Below are 25,271 nucleotides of genomic sequence, written 5' to 3'. Positions count from 1 at the left end.
GTAATAACTTTAAAGGTTACTCAAGTAAGAAAGACTCCAGGTAACAGAGGAGAATCAGAAACAATACAACTGCTTAAAAGTTTATATAACCAACACATACCTCAAACGTGTATTTTTCTCTGTTATTGAAGAGCATTAATATGGTCATCTGGAAAGTGGAGACCTGCAGTATGTGCTTCCGTGTATTAGAGCCAGTTACTTGTGCCCCTCCAACACCAACTTCAGATCCATCTTCCTGTTTCATTGTTTAAAAAATATAAACAAGATATAATGATCTAATGATAACTTTAACAGTATGTTAGAAAGAGAAGCACTGTAACATCCAACTGTACCCTTAGTAAAACTATATAACTTATTCCTACATAGAAAGGAAATGTAACTTAAAAAAAATGGGTACGTGTGCACATACACACACACAGTCTTTACTTACAACTGTCTTTTCCCCCCATTATGAACATTTTAATATATCTGAGCAAGTAATGAATCAACAATTCCTTATAGTTATAGCTAGAATTATTTTAACAGTTCAGGATGGAATAAAAGACTTAAAAGACAACACTGCCATCATATTACTACCAAAAGTAATAGGGGTTTCTTCCTGTGTGGTCTGATCACAGTAAGATCAAACAACAGCACAGGATAAAGGAAAAAATCTCTGCCATCCTTAAGCCCGTTCCTGCTCTATGATTTAAGTACAAAGTAGAACGTTAAGCCTTCAGTAATTAACATATACGAATTGTTTTTAAGACCCACTGATCTGTTTAACCAAACTTCAAAAGAAAGCATGATTATTTAGGAAAACACCCTCTCCTTTAAAACAAAAGCTGAGTTCTTTAGTATCTGTAACTTTACTACTTACACTCAAACATGTAATAGTGTCAATCACTATTCAAGTAAATGAACTGTAATGAATATTTCCCATTTGACTTAAGCATAAAAATTAGAACAGATGTAGATATTAACAATATAAAAAAGGGGGGGTTGTCAATAGTGACTTACATGAAACCAGCAGGACTATAAACTGTTATCTGCTGCCTCAATGACAACTTAGGTATTTTTCTTTTAATGTTCTTCTAGAAGATTTATTACTTTTATGTGAAAGCAAGTAATTCTGATTTGAATGAAACCCAAGCAGTGAAAGTAATTAGTCTAAACCTCACAATTCTGGATGTAAAAAAGTGATTACGTTTTTTAAACAAAGGCAATTCGCTAGTGTCTTGCTAATTTTTAAAGTAAATACACTTTGGTAACATTTTGTACATCTCACAAATCTCGTGTTCATTTTCCTGGTTTTGATTTACTGGAAACAAGGACTATAGGAGATGTGAGAATTCTGAAAAGGGACTAACAGCTCTGTCTGCTCTGAAATCAACTTTTATTATCAAATTTAATCTTATAAATAAATTGCATAATTATACTATTTTACATTCCTGAAGGAAGATAGAGTCTTCATACTGTCCAATGAAGTTAGCAACGGAGAGAAGTAAGTAAGTTAAAGCCAGTTTCCCCCTTTGAATATTTCAAATAGGTATGAAAATAAGAGAAAAACATAAATTATCCAGGGCAACAAAACTCAGAAATGAATTCTATAAGCTAATTTTAAGTTACATACGTATGCTCAAACGAGCGACAGTTACCTTTTTAACCGGTCCATAGAAGGTGGCGTTGAGATCTGCAGAGCCCATGTGATGCTGGAGCGTGAGCTGCCGACCACTGTGTTTGGCCAAGTAAAACCTTGAGCAAATCAAACCGGTTTTAGAAAATCATGTAGCTTTCACGTTTGAAATTATAAATGATAGGATAATAACCCTTAACAAGCATCTATGTATAAGGGAAATACTAATTTCTATTTGTACACTTTGCCCCTGGCCTGAAGCTCAGCTGATGCTGCTCCTCAGCCCACTCTTCTCCACAGTAACCCAATAATGAATTTGTTCTAAGCCAGGGGTAGACGGCAACAGCACAAAATATACTAACCAGGCACGAAGGCTAAAGAAAAGATATTAGGAAACTGGCCCTCTGAAAGGAGTTCATACAACTCATTCGCACACATCAACTCTGAACAATTATGTGGACTTACAAAGTCTGATCTATGTTTACCTTCTGAATATCTCAAACGCATGTCTTGGTGCTGGTGGGATGTTGCACTTTGGTGTGGCTGACTGAGTGGGCCAGTATCCTGTTGTGAGCACCCGGACTGTGAGGTCAACACCACCTAAAGACACCTGTGTAAAACGTAAGAAGAAGTCCTCCACAAATTAACCAGGATTTGTTTTCCGTTCCATACAGACACTGCGTCAGCATTATCCAAGGAGTTCGCTCCATGCCCACTATCTCGCAAATAAAACAACTTCTTAAAGTCTAGATCAGTGTTTCCCAAATTTTAATTATTCTGGCAAATATCTGTTATTTATTGCTTAAGATATTGGCTTTAGGATAATGACCAAAGGAGAGCTCTCAGTATGTAAGTATGGTGTTAATGGTATCACTGAGAAGTGTGACGTTTTGGCCTTTATGCCTTTTTAGATACAGTATCAAGGGGTCGTAAGTATCATTTTAGAGAAAATTCTAAATTCTAAATCTTTCATCTAAGCTTTTAAATATTTTTATCATCTCAGCACACAAACAACCTATTTCTAGTATTCCATTCACATTTCTACTATTTCAGTCAGAACGTTCATGTTTTCACATGTAGTTTTTAAGAGCATCTGCCTAAGACAGTGCAGATCCCGTTCTACATGTGTGCTCTATGAATGCATGGTAACAGGAACGTTATTTGGTTTTTGTTTTTTTGAGAGAGAGCGCGAGCGAGCACAGGACGGGGCAGAGAGAGAGGAGAGAGAGAATCTCAAGCAGGCTCCACACTGTCAGCACGGAGCCTGATGCAGGGCTCAAACTCACAAACTGCGACATCGTAACTTGAGCCGAAACCAAGAGTCTGGACGCTTGACGGACTGAGCCACTCAGGTGGCTCATTATGGGTGAAATATTGCTATTATTGGTATTCATAGTTTGTTCTAAATCATTATTCCATATTTACCTAACCTGGATGACTTAGTGACATAGATTTTTTTTTAAGGGGATAAACTACATAAATATCAAGAAGTATGCCACACTCAGATCTCTTCACAGGCACCTACCAAAGAACTACTCAATTTTAAGAAAGCTGAACCCAGTATGCACAGGAGACATGACCACAGGAGACTCACAGACGGTGAACAGAGGCTTGCAGTGGGCGTGGTGCATCTGAAGTGGCAGTAATGGTGTCACAACTTGGTTCAATCCACCCAAGACAATGTTTCTACTCCCTTCCTCCCACACACCTTGCTAATTCTGAAATCTTTCCTCAAAATGCCATTTTTAAAGGAAGCCTTCCCTGACCACTCTGCCACTGCAGATTTTTACTCTATTACCTATCTATGCTTTGTGTTTACCTTGTTTTCATCTGTCACCCAGATTAGAAAGTAAGTTTCATCATGGAACGGAATTTTTGTCTGTTCCATTCTCTGCTGTATCCCCAGTGCCCAGAACAATGCTTCACACACAAGGCACTTAATGAATTATTTATTAAGTGGGGGGGGGGAGGGAGGAAGAACCTCAAAGGACTATTCCTTTAGTGGTTTGTATCTCCTCCTCCTCGCTTTCTTAGTAAGTAATATTGTGAAGACATTTGCCTCGATTCAAAGAGAGGGCGTGGCAGGGGCAAGTACACACAGACTCCAGCACCAGAAACAGCTATCGGGATAGGACGTGACTTGCTGATATAAACAAATAGAAATAGAACAGCAAGTCTGTTTTTCCTGCCCCGTCTGTTTTTAAAATAAAAACACAGAAGGGGTGCCTGGATGGTTCAGGCAGTGAGCATCTGACTCTTGATTTTGGCTCAGGTACTGATTCCAGAATTGTGGGATCGAGCCCTGCGCTGGGTTCTGTGCTGGGCATGGAGCCTGCTTAAGACATACACCCCCTCCCTCTCCCCCCCCACCCCTCCTCTACTCAAAAATAAACAAACTCTCTCTCTCGAAAATGAACATTTAAAAACATGTATGTGTAAGATTAGTGGAAGAAAGAAAATAAACAGGAAAAATAATTTTATCTCATGAAAATATATTAGTGTATCAGACAGAATTAAGCATAAATCTGTAATTTAAAACGAAAAAAAGATCTAGAATAATCACTTTAGTTCCTGCCCAACCAGATATTTATTTGTCACAGATGTGTATCTTTCCTGCTCTCGGCCCTTCTCCACAATAAACCTTGAGGCAGATCATACAACTGTATATAATAAGGAGAGACCAGAAGTCCAAGTCAGAATGCTTTAATGTATATAAATGTCCATTTCTACAGAATTAGATATTTTCACATAATTGGTTTGTGATGAGACTGAGACCAAGAGAAGTGATGTCTCCTCCAAACGTCAGAGGAAAGGACCTCCAAATTTTTCACATGGCCGTCACATGTCCTAATTACAAAGTTGTGTAAGGTCACGAGAAAAAAGAAAGAAAGAGAGAAAAGAGAGAAAGGAAGGAGGGATCCTGAACTTCATTAAACCCTCACAAAAACCCCATCAGACTCCAAAGCCATTTAAAAGCTGCAGTTTTTCTGTCTTCCGGGAGTCATGATACAAAACCACATTTATATCTCACTAATGTCAGCATTTTTATATTCTTGTTCATCCCTCGGGGGCTCTGAGAATTGTTGTCTCCATTATGCTGATCTTACGGATGAGAATACTGAGGTATAGGCAGGTCAGGCAATGATTCCAAGAAAGAACAACCCTGGGGGTAAGGTGAGAGGTAGAGTATAAAACTCAGCAAGCTTGCCCAGGTCCCATATTCTTTTCACAATCTGTAATGGTTACAACAGTGAAGTCTTTCTATCGAAGTTTCAGAATGTTCCTTCAAGGAAAGAGAATAAACTAAGTTTGAGGAAAATAAGAAAAAAATTGTTAACAGTAATAGTTTAAAAAATGCTTATATGGGAGAAAAAGATTTTTTTTTAAGTTTAATGGTTTTTATTTATTTTTTGAGAGGCAGAGACAGTGCAAGCAGGGGAGGGACAGAGAGAGAGGGAGATCCAGAATCTGAAGCAGGCTCCAGGCTCTGAGCTAGCTGTCAGCACAGAGACTGATGGCAGGGCTCGAACCCACAAACCGTGAGATCATGACCTGAGCTGAAGCCAGACGCTTAACCAACTGAGCCACCCAGGCACCCCAGAAAAAGATTTTAAAGTAAGCACAGACAATATAAATGTTGCCAACAATAACATTTGGAGAAATGACACCAGCAGTTATCTGATACATGGATGAAAATGCCCATTACAAAAGACTTCACACAGATACACACATATAAGAAGAAATTAATGGGAGAATCTTACCCCAGTTGCCTGTAGATGCTGCCTGAATTCATCCATAGTTGTGTTTGAGATGCTCATATCCCGAAACATTCCTTCCAGTTTTGATGTGAACTGACATCCGCATTCAGTCTGTGGAAGAATAACAAATACACACAAATAAACTATGGATTCTTCTATGAGGAAATGTACAAAGAAATAAATTCTTCCACGTTACTGACATCCTTTCTAAATCTTCCCAATAGTTGCTCAAAGCCTGTGGGTACCAAACTTCAGTGGATTTGAGAACACTGTATTTAAGAGTAGCCCAAGAATAAAATGAAGGTTCCCAGACTCGCTCGGAGAGTCCAATACACCTCATCACAGGCAGGGACCAGCTCTCTAAGTTTTTAACAGGCACTCCAGGTGACCCGAGTACACACGGTCCATGAATCACACTTTGGGAAACAATACTACACTGTGATTCTCCCTTTAGTATTTTCCTTGCACTAATCCTCCCCCAAATCTCCATGAACACATCCTGCCACACTAAGAGAAACTCCAGCAAACTCTGAATGTCCCAGAACCTAAGCAAATCTAAGGGAAACCCCTAGCTCAAAAAAAATCTAGCTTTATTAATTTATAGAAACAAATACTTTAAATCAATTAAATATTTTCTAATCACCTATTGGCATTCATTCCATCTACCTATTGGCACCGGTTAGGTGCACTTCATTCCAGCATATACACCTTACCTTTAACTTAGATATCATATTTTTTTCTGAGTCATCGGAAACACTTTTATTTGTGAGAAGTCTCCTTGCCAAGTGTTGTTTATAATAACGTTCAAATACATCTTTTTCTTGCATAAACCTAAAAAGGACCATTGCCTTATCCAATATTGTTTCTACTTCCTGTTCTGTTAGCTGCAAAGTCAAGGAAAAGACAATTTAATAATTATAAAATTTTAGTTCTACCAAAACAGCACCACAGGTCATCTGCAGTTTAAAAAGAAGACCAGTAACAATGCAGTCTGGCTGAGAGCTGCCAGAAGGAGGGACCCAGTGTGAGAACACGCCTCCTGCACAGAACAGCCCCGTTTTTACACCCTCCTCCGTGCAGCGTGTCCAGGGGCCGGAGCGGGTCCTTCCCCTCCAGACAGGGCCACCCCTGAACGCAGCAATGAGGTGATAAGGGCTGGATTAAACGATGACTCAGCACAAATGAAATTTTAATCACAAAAAAGATAATTATAATGCTTTTCTATAGCATTTAGGCAGAAATTTATATAGGCAAAAGACAGATATTTTGATGTAGGGTCATTTAAAATTTAAACTGTGCAAACAAGAGGGTAATAACTCGTTGTAACTCAAAAACTAAGAAGGCCCCTGCCCTCATCTTTTAAGTAAGGATAAGATGATTTTACAGCCAATTGAGCATATATTAAAAAACATGGAAGACTATATGGATGTCGGCATTCCTGTGGTCATCTTCCTCTTGTTCTTCCGTTACAGCTGCCTGGACAACCTGCAGCATTTATTGCTTTTCCCTTGTCTCACAAATTCTAACACGAAGTTAAAAAGATCAGTGGATGTGGGACCACAATATGCCTAAGGAGGTTTTCTGTAGTAAGCTTCCAAGACCCCTGACATATATGATAAAGGCTTTCAAACTGTTTTCTCAAAGCTGTTCTAATCCACTCCTTCAAATTCTGGGCACCCAAGTGTTGTCAGATGCACAACGCCCAGAACAAGGTGGCAACAACAACGCCCCAGGGTGTGGACAGCAGTCTTCCTGCTGCCGCTCATCTCCCCCGCGCATCTAACCCTCACAGTCCATGGAGACTGTCTGACAACTGTGACCGCATCGTTGTTTGGTTTGGGTATAAATTATACATCCAGTGAAATGTCAAAGTACTTTGGACCATTTCAAAAACCTTAAGCAATCCTTTTTCAAAGACCACAGCACACATTTAAGCACAACAAAGGGCTAGGGTTTTATTTTATGTCTACAAAACTCCCCAATTTTATATTTTGTTGTTTCCTAATTTTGTATACAATGTTAAATCTACAAATAAAATTTCATGTGTTTTCAAGTGCATGGATACTTACCCCTTTGACTCCCTTTTTCAGCTTATCATCAATAAATAATGAGAGGTATTCTGGGGACCTGGAGTTGAGGTTGAGAAAATACTCAAAGTCACCCGCAATAGTTTGTTTAAAGAGCCGGTCATTATTGAACGATTCCTGGAGGAAGCGATCAAACCTACTCTTCAGATCCAATAAGCCCTTCCAAATAAAAACAAAGAGATCAGGATAGATCATAATAATTTTTTTCTATACAATACACATATGATCAGGTATGTTTGCCTTAAGTGTGCAGGTAATAAATGTGTGTGCTCAATGTTAAATTTACAGGTTCGTATCACTGTCTTCAAGCCTATACCTAATCCTGTATTCAAAATGTCAGCAATGAGGGAAGCAGTCTATTTTCTATTGACATTTTACTCTACTGAAGCTAAGAGCTTCTGCACGGTTTCTCCACATCCTTCTCTGTCTTGACTGAATGGATAAAGCCCAAGAAAGTCAACTTTAAAAATGCACCAAAAAGCTTATTATTTATACTGAAACATGAAAACCTTGAGGCATAATCTATTCACAGTATTGCTTGAAAGCAAACATTTTAGAACAAAATGTATTTAATTGAAAAGTTACGTTTTCTAATACCCTGAGTGTGAACACTAAAGCACAGATAAAAGTAGTAACTTTCATTCTTGAGACCATCTAAATAAGATCTTCATCAAGCAGGTTAATAATAAATGAAAAGCAGCAGGTAGGTTTGGTTCCCTGATATAAATATATATATACACTTTGCAAAATTCTAAAGTATTGAGGGTAAGTACACATACTAATTTCCCAGTGGGACAATTAAGGTAAAAAACACTAAGACCTACAGCTTAGTAAAAGTGACCTTTCTATTAGTAGATGTCAAATTACTGCAAACGTAGACATTCTTCTGCAGTCACTCACCTGGATATAGTCAACAGGATTCTTCCCCTCCCCTTCCTCCGAAACCAAGGCTTTGCCCTGCTCCCTCAAATAGGAGCTCATACATTCACACATGGTTTTCAAGCCATTCGGCACACGACTAAACAACTTGTACATGCAGGCAAGGTCTGCAACCAGAAAGAACACACAAATCGGCTATATTAAAGATTAAGGGGAAAAAATGTGAATCTCTGTTCATTCTGATTTATGAAACTTAAAGAAGTTTATTTCTCCATCACTACTATTCACTGAGCATGTGAAAAATTACTAAAAACCATCCAGCAAAACAGACAAAAGGAAAAAAATTAGGCTGGTTAATGGTTATTATCGTAATTTATGAAATACAGCTTTCAGAAAAGATGCTTTGAGAAGATGTCTCAGCCAATTTCAGGTTACGTGGTATATGCCCATACAGCGTTAACAAGAAAGGCACACACACACACAAAACAAAAAACAAACAAAAAACCCTGCAATTTTGAGTTCCTATACAAGTTTCATCTAGAACCCACTCATCTACTATGAAATGTCTATCAAAAGGACAACTTTAATTATGGTTTTAATTAGGAGTCAACACAATAAGAGACCTAAAAATCAGTGTAAAGTCTTACAGATATTTTTAGGTATGTCTATCTCAAAGTTCAAACAATATGATAATAAAAAACATAAAATAAAAAACTAAAATAAAATAAACTAGTATTTATTTCATTCCACACCACAGTATATGTATATATACTATATATACATAGGATATAAGATTTATAGCTATATATATTCCTATTCCTTAGTATTTTCCTCAGAGCAATCCCTAACATTTTCCAGGTAACATCCTAGGCCAATATGTGTATTTTAAAACTTGGTATCTCACTATAGTGCTTTTATGTAGAATGAAAACTCTGGATTCAGTTCATTTTTTATATCATTTTTGACAAGATTAAAATGTGGAGGTAAAATGTTCTCCCATATGTCTGGGGTTTCTTTGAAACTTACTGAGAGACTCTAAGTGTCAGAACTATACAATAATATAAAAAAGTTTTATCATCAAGAACTTTTGAAATGAAGTTAGAATAGCACCTTCTATATGGGGGCTGGGAAATTTTTGTTCTGAAAAGTGCCAGACAGTAAATATTTTATAGACTTGTGGGCCACATGGTCTCTGTTGCAACTACTTCAGTTCTGCCACTGCAACAAGAAAGAAGCCACATAGAACACATAAATGAATGGGCGTGACTGTGTTCCCATAAAACTTTATTTATGGACACTGATATCTAAAAATTTATGTAATTTTCATAAGCAATAAAATATGATTTTTCTTGAGATTTTGGGGGGGGGGCTCTAAACAAACTGCTGGTGGGCCAAGCTTGAACAGACTGTAATTTACATAACGCTGGTCTTTATTTTAAGAGCTATTTAGATCCTAATACTAAAGTTTTTTGTATTTGAGAACTACTTAGAAGTTTTAAAAAAAATAAAGGGGGCTTCTAAAATTTGTTTCAGTGATTTTCAGAGTCAAGTTTTATTAAACACTAAGTTCTCAGCAATAATATGTGTCCAAAGTCATTTAAACACAACAAATCTTATAATCACATCTGGCATAAATTACAATCAAATCCCCCATGTTAAAAATAGGTATTAAAAATCCAACAGCAATTTATGGACACTTACTATAATAAATTTAGCATATCAAACACATTTCTAACAAAATGGTTCCCAACTTGTCTATTTTGTTTCTCTGTTGTTACAGTTTTGCTTAATTACATGTTGCATATTTAACTGTATAGAAATTAATATAATTTCACTGTATTTAATTCACCATATATAAATGTATGGTGAAGTGGATAACGTGAAAGAGAAAATGAAAAATCAAACGTAATAAAATCAAATGCCATTCGAACTTAAATTTCATAGCGCTATCTGCACCTAATAACCCATACAATTCATCCTCCGTTCATGGTCAGAAAACTTTTTCACTTTCTGATTTATGAGACGTTTGGCTTCATAACTGTTAAGTGGCACCTCTGACATATTCTTGACATACCGTTCCAGAGCAGGGCCTAACACAATGAAGACATTTTGCGATCAGGTTCCTAGTGGGAAGTCAGGAAAATTGAAGCCAGCGTTTTAAAATTTCATTTAGAATCACAGATACCTAGCTGTTTACTTGCCGAAAACATGAAGTACTAGAGAACTATGGTTAAGAATGCCGACATTTCTTCATTCATGTACTTATTAAGCACGCACCATGTTGTCAGGCAAACTTAACGCCTTTAACCCAAGTCTCCATGCAGATTTCTGAGACCCTGTACCCAACAGGTGTACCCAACAACCTCTCCAAACACTCCCTAAAGCCCATCTCTCCAGCCAATTTAATCCACCTTCTCCCACCTCCCCCCAGAGCAGACAAGAAAACACTAACTCTAGATGACATTTAGATCAGGGGTTGTCAAATTATAGCTCCTGAACCAAATATAGCCCACTATTTTTATACACCTCATGAACTAAGAATGGTTTCTACAGTTTTAAGTGGTTGAAAAAAAACTCAAGTGTTTCACAGAAACGCGGTCCAGGTAACCCATCTGTGGGACTGTCTATGCCTACCTTCTCACTATTACAAAAGAGATGAGTAGTTTACCATATGGGCCTTTTACAAAAAAGTTTGCCAACTGTTGACTTAGACTTTACACATTCAGGGATAGCTTAGTTTAGAAAACATGACAAACATACTTAAAAATGATTTGGGGGGGGGGGTTAATAAAAGAAAAGGTTTACCAGAAGGGTCTTTTCTCTGGTTTAATAAAAACAAATTTACATACAACTTTCAGAAGGAAATACATAGAAATGTAAGCATCTCAAAACACAAACCGAGAATTACACTAAAGGAAGCACAGAAAACCTCCTTTCCTACCATCTTACTTTTCTCTCTTCTTACATCCACCTCTTCCTTAAGTGATTTGTTTAACTATTGTTTTTTCATTCCTTGACAAGCTTCAATCTCAAGCCAGTATGTGTTTCTTTTTATAATAAATTTGCCTAAAATACTGCTAAGAGATCATCTAAGAAGCAGGAAAATAGCAAGATTACCATGTTTATCAATTTTTTTTAATGTTTATTTTTGAAAGAGAGAGCAAGCGAGCGTGCACACGGGGGAGGGGCAGAGAGAGGGGGAGACACAGAACTGAAGCAGGCTCTAGGCTCTAAGCTGTCAGCATAGAGCCCAAAAGGGGCTCAAACTCAAAAACCAAGAGATCACGACCTGAGCCGAAGTCAAACACTTAACTGACTAAGCCATCCAGGCACCCTTATTTTTTAATAGCAGATCAGTGATTCCTAAAGTCATAGCTTTAAAGTAAAACTTTAGAATTAAGATTAAGGACAACATAATTGTTACTCTTTTATTTATAATTTCTCCTAGGGTATTTATCACAAAATATTGCTTTCAGGCAAAAAAGGTAAGGACACCTGGGTGGCTCAGTCAGTTAAATGTCCGACTTCAGCTCAGGTCATGATCCTGCGGGCCGTGAGTCTGAGCCCCAAATTGGGCTCTGTGCTGACAGCCCAGAGCCTAAAGCCTGCTTCAGATTCTTTATCTCCTTCTCTCTCTGCTCCTTCCCTCCCCCCAACCAGCAACTCTCAAAAATGAATAAACATTTAAAAGAAATTGTAAAAGGGGGCACTTGGGTGGCTCAGTTGGTTAAGCATCTCACTTTGGCTCAGGTCATGATCTCACAGTTCATGGGTTCGAGCCCTGTGCTGATAGCTCAGAGCCTGGAGCCTGCTTCAGATTCTGTGTCTCCCTCTTTCTCTCTGTAACCTCCCCCATTCATACTGTTTCTCTCTGTCTCAATAATAAACATTTTAAAAATTGAAAAGAAAAAGTAAATAGTCAACAAGAATAAATGCTACAGGTATCTCAAAATTGTGTGCTTTTACTTTTACACAGTTTTCCTTTCTCTAAAGTCTGTCACTCTGTAGTTCTCAAAACCAATCTACTAAAATTTATCTAAACTATCACATGAAAGACACGTAGTTTTTGCATTTTCAGCACCCTTATCACAACTAACCCAAAGGAAAGCCTATACAAATTTCATGATTGGAATATCAAATTTTAAGAGAATCACAAACACTAGAGAGTATAAAGAGTCCGATTCCCTTGTATATAAAAAGGACAGTAATAGATGAGGATCTCAGTGGTCTCCCAATAATACAGACAGCTGGGTTAAGAAAAACACAAAAACTGAGGGAGACTAAGATGGAAGAGAGAGGGGAAAAAAGCCATCCAATTAACAAGAGATACCAAAATTCCACATTAATACGCATAAAGCTTTACTGTTAAATCCTATCAAGGTAACAGCAGTTAATAAATGGCACACAACTTGAAGACTAACATTCATAATCTATTTTCATTATAGTGAAATAAAAAATAATCACTAAGAACCTGGTAGAACTAAAAACATTTAATTATTTTTCAATTGCTGATACCTACCTTCTGTCTTTCCATTTTTCAGCATATGTACTAGCCCAGAATTCTCCATTTCCACTATCGTTTTCATGTGCTTGGAGATGAGCTCCCTCTCAACCACCTTTACTATGGGCTCCTCGGTTGACTTGTCAAGGCAGTGCATCACCCGTTCTATTTCTTCATTAATTCTAGCTTCTACTTTCTTTATATATACGGAAGCACTGTTTTCTGCTAAAAACTTCTGACTTTCCATCTGCAAAAAAGAAGCATGATTTTTTCTTTTTAAATGTAGGAGCAAAATGTGTTTCTTCTTTTAATTGGGTTTCTGTAATATTCATTATAAGCCAATCTAACATTAGCACTATTAACATTTTATAGAGTTTCTTATCTCACATGGCTGAATTACATGCTTTAAAGCAATGATTACAGAAGGAAAATCAATACATTATCCTTAAGTAGTGTTTTTGAAACTTTGCCAATATACTTCCAATAACAGAAAAAGTAATAAGCACATGCTAGTAAGGGTCAGAAGTATAGCATGGAGCATCTGACCCCAAGTCAGAGTGGGAAATTCTTGTTTGATTTATTTTAATGGGTATAAATTATGCCTATAAAGATTCTTCATGTTTATCATACAGTTTTGCTCACATACTGCTAGTCACTAAAGTCCAGCTGCCACCCACTCCCAATCCAGAAGGAGTGTGTGCATCTGCATGTAACGTGGTGACTGAGCAACAGAGCTTTTACGTAACTCTCAATCCTGTCTGCTAACAGCAGCCTTACCAAAGTTCCGGTAAATTATAAATGTTAACCCAGGTGGTGTTAACCTATTTGATAGGAGGATTAACAAATACATCTAACAGCACTGCTAGGGATTTACCCAAGAGATACAGAAGTGCTGATGCATAGGAGCACATGTACCCCAATGTTCATAGCAGCAATGTCAACAATAGCCAAATCATGGAACAAGCCTAAATGTCCATCACCTGATGAGTGGATCAAGATGTGGTGTGTGTGTGTGTATATATATATACACACATATATATATATATATGCATGCAATGGAGTATTACATGGCAATGAGAAAGAATGACATATGGCCATTTGTAGGAAAGTGGATGGACCTCGAGGGTGTCATGCTAAGCGAAATAAGCCAGGCAGAAAAGGACAGAAACCATATGTTTGCACTCATAGGTCTAACAGGAAAACAGGAGAAACCTAATGGAGGACCAGGGGGAGGGGAAGAGGGAAAGAGAGTTGGGGAGAGAGAGGGACGCAAAACTTGAGAGACTACTGAATGCTGAAAATGAACTGAGGGTTGAAGGGAAAGGAGGAGGGGGGAAAAGAGGTGGTGGTGATGGTGGAGGGCACTTGTGGGGAAGAGCACTGGGTGTTGTATGGAAACCAATTTGACAATAAAATATTTTTTTAAAAAATTACAAATCAGAAGACATGTTGACATAAATTATATACAAAACTTAATAACACAGTCCACTTTTTGACACAAAGTAGTTTTAATCTCTGAAAATAATCAAGTTTCTAAGACTAGACATTAACACACCACATGACACTTCTGGTAAGACCATCTCTCCACTCACTGCTGACAACAGTGTGTGCCGTGTATATAAATATGTTACTGCGGCACATCTGGGAATCTTGATGATCAACCTTCTATTGGTGTGTCTTCAATGTGATGAAGGAAATGGAAACGAATGCACAGGTCAAAAACATTGTCAAAAATACCTAGAATTAGTTGCTGTATCATTAGAAAATAGAAACTGCTTCCTACTTTATGAAATTAACAGTTCATAAAGCACAGTCCAGGTTCACCAGTGCAGGCCACAAAGGTGGTCTTGATGGGCTACATACTAATTTGAACAAAAAAAGAAAGGGCAGCAAGTCCATTCTTTGCTTCCTTATGTGTAAAGGACCCCAAAATTCTCCACAATCCATCTTTATATACATCCAATGGCTCTTATGAATGACCTACTGAACTAAAGAATTGTTATAACTTTGATTCATTTATTTTTTTAAAAGCCTATTATTGAAGTAAAAACTTTAAGTTAGTATTCAACTAAGTTTGCTTTAACAACACTATAAAGCTCCTACTATATATAAATGAGGTTTTCAGGAGGATGCATGGTTATCACTATCTTATAAATACTGTCCTTACCTCTGGTGATTTCATTACAAATTAGTTCTTGTTTAACTTAACTTTTGGCAATTCAGCTGGTTTGGGTGGTATAGACTACTACAAATTTCTATCAATTATACTTATGACCTCTAATTTCCTCATCAAAAGCTTTTTACACACACACACACACACACACACACACACACACACGATTGTGCGTATTTCTATACTTATTTTACCACTAACATATTCATGAAAGTCTGAATAATGGGATTTCATTAGTGATGCACTTGCCTGTGAATTTATGATAAATTATTTGTAACATATAAATATAATAGAATATTAAAGTTATTTCTAAGTTTGAGTGTTTCATAACACATAATTTAAAGAATCATGTGTCTAAGTCCAAACTCTTTCCATTTTTTTTCCTCTAATGGGTTCCTTCCCTAGAATGTGCGAATGAGGAGTAGGTGGGGAGAAAGTGCACTAAAGGGTATTTTTTTGTACCTTCTTTCCTAAAAGGGCCTCCGCAGAAAAAGGTCAAATATTCAAATCAGTAACTGTATTCAGTAACTTTGAGAATCTCTTCAAAGAGCATTCATATTTTCACTGATTACCTGAAAGAATTCTGCAGACATTTCCAAAAAAGGAGCCTCAAAATCTTCTTCATAGACAGATCGTCCTTCAAGACCTAAAATCATTAACATCTGGCAAGCATTTCTTATTGCGCCCCTGTCAAAAGAAGTTAAACCACTTGATAATCAAATTACATTAAATTAATGTAAAAAAAAATGCAACAGAATTTGTTAGAAAAACTTTAAGACATTTTTTAAATTAAAATGACCCATCTCCCATAAGCAACTTATTATATGTAAGGATTTAGAAAGCATATCTTGACTGTACAGCTCCTGGTCTCAGGTTGTTCTCATATTGCTACAACTTTAAAATCTGGGGGGAAAAAATGCCTAAAATGTCTCAGCATTGCTGTGTCTGCAAAGACACAGAATACAAAAGGACCATGCGAAAGCAGTCAGGAGGTCACTTGACATGGGCAGCGAGGTACTCCCAGGCGCTATCGTTTTTTTGGTATCCGGTGGCTTTGGGGCAATTCTGACCAAGCACCAGAGCGGAAATAAAAAGAACTTGACAAGTCTTCCTCTCATAGCTTCTCTGAATACACAGAAATAGAGAACGCAACCTTTTATGTTTCAAGCCACTCTAGCTGCAGTGTCACAAAAATCATGTAAGAAAGGGGGAGGGAACGTGACTTAACAGAAGGAGCACAGTATTTCTCAGTCATTTTACACGATGTTCAACTTTTTTCTTCAAATACGTTAAGAATGAGAGCTAGCCCAGAGCCTTTTAAAGAAAAAGACAAAGAGAAGAAACAAAAAATATTATCACATGGCAAAAGAACAAAATGCCAGCATAAAAAATAAATGAAAAATCCAAAGAGAAGACTGCTGATTTGTTCTTTATAAGTAAATTTAAAAAGAAGTTTAGGATGGTGTCTTCTAAAAATAGATTCGTGCTTTTAACTTAAATTCTTAAATTAACTGTGAAAAGGTTTTTGAGGATTTTCATAATGTGCTGGGCAATAAAACTTTTATTTTAATAAGATTATGAGAGTAAGCTGGTTCTCAAGATATAACCACTAAAAAACCAAACACTGAAGTAGAAAGAGATGATTATACCGATCTACAACTTCTCCTTTCCGCTCTCTTGCGATCATGTCCAATAGCGTTTGTCGTAGATGATCCCTAATACACCCATAACGTACAACTTGATCTCGAAAAATAATTAATCCCAAATTGTAGACATTCTCCACATTATTTTGTTGTACATATACACGGTCCTGCAGTTGAAACAAAATAATGGAAACATTGAGCACAACTCTTGCAAACATAAAAATAATCACTGCGAGTGACAATAATACAGGACCTAAAGTTACCAGAGCAGTCGGTCGTTCAGGTGAGGAACATTTCAAACTACCTTAAGCAACAGGGAATTTTTCTAGCACCTCCCAACATACATAAAAGTTGGTCTTTACAATTTACAAACAATTGCTTACATGGCGGTGGTAGCCCATTTAACCTTAGGAGAAAAGGGGGGTCAAGGGAAGCAAGCACCATCCCCCAGGGAGGGAGGTAAGCAGAAAGCAGGGGGAGAAAGACAGCAAAGTAGGCACATGCATATCTTCCTTTCTCTCTAAAGCTATACCATGCCCAAACATGAGTCCTGCTTTCTTAAATACTATACTTGGATCATATTCTCTGAAGTTAAATTAAGAGCCAAAAGAAATACAGATCCATGCAACTGAAGTTGACTACTTATTGGTAAATATTAAAAGGCTCTAATACTTAACAGTACAGTAGCATTACATCATTAACACACTTCTAGTTACTGTCATTTCAAAAAGATTACTTTAAATCATCTTATTTTCAAGTTCTTGCCAACTTGATTACAAGTGTCTCACTTTATAGAGCACATATAATCTGAATTATTGGCTATAAAAGTCCTATTTTGTGCATTATTTGAAAATCCACATTTATATCAAAATGCACTGGAATATTGTTTTAACTCACAAAGGATTAACAAGAGAATTCCTTTCTGTTCTTAACCAGGATCTCTCTGGGCTTTGGTGAGTCTCTGAAGAACTAAAAATTATGATAAAATTACTGTGTTTCCTGGTACAGAAGTACTTTGGAAATGGAGCCCACAGTTTTCATCAGGTCCTTAAAGGCATTTGTAATTGAAAACCAGTTAAGAACCACTGCAAACTATGGTCCTGGAACTTTTAAAAGGAACTCAATCATTGCAAGCAACACCAAACAAAGCCACCAGCTGTTAACAGGAGTTCCACCATACTAGCGATGCAACTAAAATGGCACTGACCGGTCCTCCAAACAGTTTTAACTACATTCTCCAGGAGTAGCACTCTCTGCATGTGACATCACTCCTCCAACCTTATTCCATTCAGCTCACCCAAGGGTACACACCTAATGGCTACAAGGAAAGCCACTCTGTGATTAGTATCTTCGCTGTGCACATTTCTACATTCTATATAATCTCGGCACAGGCTCATATTTTCAAAATCATGCATCAAAGTGAGTAGGTTCAAAATTGTCATTGCTGACTCTCCGGTAACTTCTTTCTTTCTTTCTTCTCTTTTTTTTTTTTTAACAGGCTTGGACTCTTTCCCTTGTATAAAACGACATGGTGGCCACGGCTGGAGCCCGGGTTCTCTGCACAAAGATGCTGGTTGTTGAGTCTTTACAAGATGTCAGTGAATTCCTGAGAGGGAGACTGGGTGAACACAGACTTTTCCAGACATCAGGGGGGCGACAGCTGTACGTCCGGGAAATGGATCAGATGTGGACTTGGCAAAGCCGCCCAGGGTGACCGTGCAGCCCCTGGCTGAGATGTATCAGTCGTCAACAGGAGCCATCATCACGAGGTTCTTGGGCTGGCCCAGGGGCTGAGACAATGGCCATGTCTCGGGGGGCAGGGATGAGGAGCACAAGGGCAGAGCCACAGTGGCCGGTCATCTTGCATGCGACAGTGTGGGGCTTGTTGATCTTGTTCCCTCAGTAACCCTGGCACACAGGGACAGCTGAAAAGCGAGACCAGCACTGGCCCCGCGGACGGCAGTGGCTACCTCCATGGAGCACTTAACACCCAGACCAAGGTGTCCAATCATAATCTCCAATGGCAATGAATGCCTTGAACCTGGCCTACGGGCCAGCATGGGTCTGCTTTTGCACAGGCACTGTCTTCAAAACCTAATTCTTGGGGCGCCTGGGTGGCTCAGTCGGTTGGGCCTCCGGCTTCGGCTCAGGTCAGATCTCACGTTTGTGGGTTCGAGCCCCGCATCGGGCTCTGTGCTGACAGCTAGCTCGGAGCCTGGAGCCTGCTTCCAGTTCTGTGTCTCCTTCTCTCTCTGCCCCTCCCCCTCTCATGCTCTGTCTCTCTCAGTATCAAAAATTAAAAAAAAAACAACAAAAAAAAAATTTCAAAACCTAATTCTTATGGGATGGCTCCCAAGAAAAAGTCAGTAATCTCAGATTCTTTGATGGGCAGGGAAAAGAGACAGATCTCAAGGGACTTCATCTTCATGTCCTTGATCAGGTGGCCCAGCGTGGTGATGGGGATCCATTCCTTGTTTTCAGCCTTGCTTCCACCAGCTCTGTGGCCTTGGCCTCACCCCAACCACCACTGTGACCCCAACCCCCAACGCCACCACCAATGCCTATCAAGGAGCCACTGCAGCCTCCCATTCCAGGGGCCCTCTGGCAGAACCCGCTTCTTCCCTCGTTTGGTGTTTTCTCTCTGTGGTGGATTCTATTTAAAAAAATTTTTTATGTTTTATTCTTGACAGAGAGAAAGAGATAGATAGCAAGAGCAGGGGAGGGGCAGAGAGAGAGGGAGACACAAAATCCTAAGCAGACTCCAGGCTCCGAGCTATCAGCACTGAGCCCAACGTGGGTCTTGAACTCAGGAACCTTGTGATCAATGACCTGAGCCAAAGTGGGACTCTCAACTAAGACTCTCAACTGACTAAACCACTCAGGCGCCCCATCTCTCTGGTAGATTCTTAAGCTTCATACTTCCATCTCAAAATCTTAAATTCTGAGTCTCCCCTAACTGTACCCTTCCTCCTTTCTGGTGGCCCCTTGTATGTGCTGAAGCTACTCTTTACTCTAGTACCTTGCAGGCTCACTCCTCTCCTACTATCATCCTGATTCCAGCTTAACTTTTCAGCATAAAAAAAAAAAATACATTCGGGGCCTCTGGGTGGCTCAGGTGGTTGAGCATTCAAATTTGGCTCAGGTCATGATCTCATAGTTTATGGGTTTGAGCCCTGTGTCATGCTCTCTGCTGTCAGTACAGACGCTGCTTCGGATCCTCTGTCTGCCTCCCTCTGCCTCTCCCCCACACCCTCTCTCAAAAATAAACATAAAAAATAATAATACAAGATACATCCAATAAAAATGGTCATAAATCTAAAAATTTAAAAAGCCACAAGAATTCCTTTATCAAAATACTCTATCACATTGTTATTTATAAATTTGATGTTTATATTTTTGAGTAGTACCATATACTCACTCTCACCCTATGGGATCAAAACCAGTAACTGGCTGCTTAACTGGAGACAGGTAGTAAAAGAAACAAATACACCCACACATATCTGCATCTTAAAAATGTTTACTTTAAAACATAATAGATGTTCACAGATACCAAGACTTTTGTCTTTAAACACGAATTCTATGAAGTTCAGTGTTACTTTTCTTACATATACCCTCACCTAATAAACTTTTTTCGACTTTGTTTCATTACAATGGAGCATGAACTAGAGACCTTTGTAAAGCAATATGAATGTAAAAACAGTCCTTTGAGATTTTTACACTCCCCACTCCAGTCTTTTAAATTACCCACACTTAATTCAAACCAATATTTAGTGATTAGCCTTTGTCAAGTCTTTCTGACATTCAATTTAGTTTACTAATAAGAAAGTCTATTGTTTCTAGCACCATTTTATTGATTTACACAATATTAAATTATGTACAAGTGGCATAAATAGGTTTGAAAATGAATGCAACGGACTCTCAGTAACCACAAAGCTCAACTGGTGAGAGCACAACAGAGAAGATACACTGAGAGTAGTGAAACAGCAGCGAGGGAGTGTTTTAATCGGGTTGTTTCACAGCTAGAACAGAAAATACTGGTAATTCCGGCAAGCACAGGAAGTTCCATCTCTACCTCCTGCCTTCGGGACTTGTGGGTGTGTGGCAGTCATACACTGATATACCATATACAACATATATGTGACATTAGCAAGTTCAACTTCTTTAAGAAATCAAGTGTTCTTAATAAAGAGAAATGTCGAAAGAATCAGGTCAGACTTTATTGTTTTTGGCAAAAGGCACACTACCTGTACGAATTACAAAAGGCACATACAATGTAATCTTCAGAATAAATTTTGAATTTTAGAGAAGATTTTTCTCTTAGAGTGAAAGTGTTTAACGTTCCCCTTTTTTGGCTTTACTGCAATGTAATTTGCATGCCATAAAATTTACCTATTTTAAGAGTACCGTTCAATAATTTACAGTAAATTTCTACAGTTGCTAAACATTGCCCCAGTCTACTTCCAGTCTATTTCCATCACCCAAAAAAGTCCCTTGGGCCTATTGTAGTCAATCCCACTTTCAGCACACCTGCTTTCTCTTTATACAAATTTCCTTTTCTGGTCATTTAATGTAATTGAACCGTATGTAATCTTTCGTATCTGATTTTTCACTAAGCATAAAATTGCCAAGGGTCTTTAATGGGATAACATTTATCAGAATTTCATTCCTTTGTAGTGTTGAATAGTACTTCATTGTATGGATATGCCACCTTTAGTTTATTTGACCAGCTGATGGATATTTTGGGCTGTTTCCAGTTTTTGTCTACTGTGAGTAATGTCACTAGGCACACTTAGGTGACAATCCTTTTGGTGGATACACGCTTTCATTCTTCTTGAAACAGATTTCTAGAAGTGGAAGTGTTGGGTCATACAGAAATTGCTAAACTTTTCTAAAGTGGACTTATCAGTTACAGCAGATTTTTGAATGGAAAAATACTAGATGTGGAGTTAGGAAGTTTTCCTAGAAGCTCTGGCTATATCATTATTAACTGGCTGAGTGACCTTGAGTAAATCATTTATCCAATCTGGTTCTGGGTAACACAAAAGTTTGGTAAAGATAATCTCAAACTCTAATATGATTTCCTATGAAGCTTTACTCTCTGATCAAAAGTTAACATATACAAGGGACCAAAACAGACTTCAATTATTACTTATCCCCTTTCTATTTGTTACCAGTATCCCTGGCCTGGGTTTCCTCCTTCTCAGTCCTATGCACAGTGATGTGGGTAAACCAATAACCTTATGGCCTATATTGCCATCTAACTCAGGTCCTGACAAAAAAGCAAAATGGGGAGGGGCGGGGGGGAACCCAGGTCAGGTTCCACTGATGGAATTTTTCAGGTATACTCTTGATGGGGAGAAACAAGAAACAAAGGAAGCCAGTGTGATGGGAGCACATGGTTCGAGTGTTTGAGGGCACACAGCATTTAAGTCCATGGAAGACTGGAGACCAAAGAAATACAGATGTTACAGTGTTAAGACCTCAAAGTTTGTCTTTTAATGTGAGACTGTCAAGGTGTATATAATGATTATAATTGAAATATAGTATTAAGAAAACCTGTTAACCCTGAAATTTGATTATAGATAACAGAGAGCTAATAAATAGAAAAGAGAAAACCCACAAAATTGAGTGTGGCTGTTTAAATTAGTAATACTAGTCATTTATATTAAATGTTTGGCATGTATGATTAATTACCATCAAGCAGAAAAATTAGAGCTATGCATACTCAAGTGTTTATAATATGTGTATACATTAAATGGAAAGGCATGCACACGTTCACAAACTTATGATCTGTACATAATATATATTAAAATATTAGCTAAATACACATGCTGAATCTTGTTACTGCTTACTAGTACTATCAGAAGGAAGTCAGCCTGTGGGTACACAATGGCATTTTCACAATAGATTCTAACAGGAATTTCTCTGTCAAAAAAATTAATGGCTGGGAGTGCCTGGCAGGTTCAGTCAATGGAACATACAACTTCTGATCTCAGAGCTGTAGGTTTGAGCCCCACACTGGGTATACAGATTACGTTAAGAGATGGTTTTTTAATTAATAAGTGGCTAAATTTATGCAATATAATACTAATGTAGCTCTAATCATTTAAGTCACTGCAGGACTTTCATTTTGTGTATGTTTCTATGTAAATATTTAATTTAAAAGATCTACTTAAAATCCCACCACTAGTTACCCTCTAACTAGCTAAGACTACAACCTCAAAGGATGGACAGATAAAATCATACCAAATGTTACCAAAAATGTTAAAGAATAACCTAAAACTAATATTTTAATCTCAGGTTTTTTGACCAATATATGGCTTGTATGAGTTCAACATTAGTCATTTATCTACTGAAGAAAGCTAAGCAGAGATAGGAAGTTGGTGGCTGCTTCTATTTGTCTTTTTAAGCCAAAATAGTGTTTTAAATATAAAATGTTCTAAAAACATGTTTGAAAGCTTAATGTCTGAGCCAAACATTACATTCACTAAAGGGATATGAGCTTCATCACCACCGAGATAAATTACATTTTAAGTCTTTATTTATGGTTCTCTCTCAGGGGCTGCTATTTTCGGCCACGCAAATCTACAATCAGCAAGACTCTTACAAGCTAAACTAGATGAACCCAAGGGTGAGGAGGAGTAACTAATGATGCGACCATCTCATTGTCCCTCTCTCTTCACAGACCTGGGCAAAGGCCAGACAGCTTTTTTCTTATCTGACTTCAACCGCAACACACCACCTGCCTCACAAGGCTATCCCACTTCTTTCCATGTCTAGTCTTGAAAAAATAGCTTTTGGAAGGCAAGTTCCCTGCCAAGAACAACTACAAAACTTTGGTCAGAAATTAAAAAGTACTGGGGCACCTGGGGGATTTCAGCTTAGGTCATGATTCTGTGGTTGGTCTGTGAGATCGAGCCCCACGTCGGGCTTTTCCCCCACAGTGCAGAGCCTGCCTGCACGTCTCTCTCTGCCCGCACCCACTCATGCGTGCTCTCTCAAATTAAACACACTTAGAAATAAAAAAACAAATTGATAATGAAGTTCAAAAAATAAACACTAACCCTTACTACTTAATTTACTTGCAAGAAATAGCTCAAATATTTTTAACCAGTTTAACATTTTTTTATTTTTAAAAAAATAGCCTAGGAGGAGGAGGAATGTAAACAGGTTTAAAAATCTTCATAAACAGTAAATATTTGTCCTGATCATAAAGTAGAGATAAACCCTAAAAAGTTTACCTCATTTAAAAAAAAAAAAAGTAAATAACTCTAACAAGTAGCTACGGTCTGTTAGAACATGCCTGAACCCGCTTTCCCAAGCTTAACCACTAGGCAATCTTCTATCACCAAGCAATAAATATAAGTGTTTTCAAATAGGGTTCACTTTCAAGCCATGAAAAAAATACAAGTTAAAAAGACAACACTATGAATACGGAAATAGAAAATTAAAAAACAAAACAAAACGCAGAAGAATAACAAAAAGTTTCTAGTGCAGAGTTATAGTTAAAAAAAAGTCTAATTAGAACAAACCTTAAAGAACTGTCCCAATATTTTCCACAATGCTAGTGCCTGACTATACTGCTGAGAGGGCACTAGTAAGAGATGAAATACTAAACTGCAGACAGATTAACCTTTCTGCATTTAACAATGTTACTGGGTAAAGAACAAGGAAAAGCACAGAATACAATTGGCTTGAAAATTTAGCTCCATGACTAAATCTCAAAGTCATAGTTTCCACCACTGTAAAATTAGTTTAAAAATCTCTCTTTCATGGCTGTCATGGTATTAAAAATATATATAAAGTTTAAAAATTTTTTATTTAAAAATAACATTTGGGGCTCAGTCAGTTAAGTGTCCCAAGTCTTAATTTTCACTCAGACCACAATCTTGCAGTTTGTGGGACTGAGCCCCACATCAGGCTCTGTGCCCAGCACAGCCTAAGATTCCCAATCTCTCTCTGACTCTTCTCCACTTGTGCACACTCTCTCTCTCTCTCTAAATATATATATATATATGTTTTATATACATATTTTATATATACATATTATATATGTAAGTAATGTTCATTTAAGAATTGTATCCTAGGCAATCCGACAAATCAAAACCCTAGTCATGTTTCTCTAAAGGTGTGTTAACTGTACCAAATCATAAAATAAACACATGCCCCCTATTCTAAATTTTAACCATCTTAAGGTTGGGGGTGGGGTGAGTATCAACACTAGAAAATAGTTCCTACTAGAATGATAGAAGTAATTACCCTCAAGGTCTTGGAACAATGAGATTAGAAGACTTCAGGAAAGAAGACCCGTATTAGAGAAGCAACATAATTCAGTGGTTAAGAACTCAGATCTAAGAGGCGCCTGGGGCTCAGTCAGTTAAATGTCTGACTCCTGATGTCAGCTCAGGCCAGGATCTCGCAGTTCATGGCATCAAGCCCTGCACTGGGCTGTCAGTGCAGAGCCTGCTTGGGATTCTTGCTCTCCCTAGCTCTCCGCCCCTCCCCTGTTCACGTGATCTCTAGCTCTCTCTCTCTCAAATAAACAAACTTAAAAAAAAAAAAAAAGAGCTCAGATTTAAGAACCAGAAGGGTTATCTCAATCCTATCACAGCTAT

At 37.9% G+C, this 25,271-nt stretch overlaps 1 protein-coding gene and 1 pseudogene across 2 annotated transcripts in view; both read right to left on the bottom strand.

The window, feature by feature from the left end:
• The window catches only part of CUL3 (cullin 3), a 74,383-nt gene that overhangs the window by 16,398 nt on the left and 32,714 nt on the right, over positions 1-25,271 (bottom strand). For both annotated transcript variants that reach the window (XM_029933696.1, XM_029933697.1), the window contains exons 3-12: positions 16,663-16,823; positions 15,586-15,700; positions 12,859-13,087; positions 8,361-8,506; positions 7,443-7,619; positions 6,087-6,257; positions 5,377-5,484; positions 2,101-2,225; positions 1,638-1,734; positions 101-235 (exon numbers count right to left, since the gene is read on the bottom strand). In XM_029933696.1, coding sequence (XP_029789556.1) covers positions 101-235; positions 1,638-1,734; positions 2,101-2,225; positions 5,377-5,484; positions 6,087-6,257; positions 7,443-7,619; positions 8,361-8,506; positions 12,859-13,087; positions 15,586-15,700; positions 16,663-16,823 — 1,464 coding nt within the window. The remainder of the gene's footprint in view (positions 1-100; positions 236-1,637; positions 1,735-2,100; positions 2,226-5,376; positions 5,485-6,086; positions 6,258-7,442; positions 7,620-8,360; positions 8,507-12,858; positions 13,088-15,585; positions 15,701-16,662; positions 16,824-25,271) is intronic.
• Positions 18,116-18,753, bottom strand: LOC115287368 (annotated as a pseudogene).

Source organism: Suricata suricatta, chromosome 3, assembly GCF_006229205.1.
Source record: "Suricata suricatta isolate VVHF042 chromosome 3, meerkat_22Aug2017_6uvM2_HiC, whole genome shotgun sequence".
NCBI lineage: Eukaryota > Metazoa > Chordata > Mammalia > Carnivora > Herpestidae > Suricata > Suricata suricatta.
The sequence above is the reverse complement of the archived record's forward strand: the minus strand, read 5'-3'. Positions and strand labels throughout refer to the sequence as shown.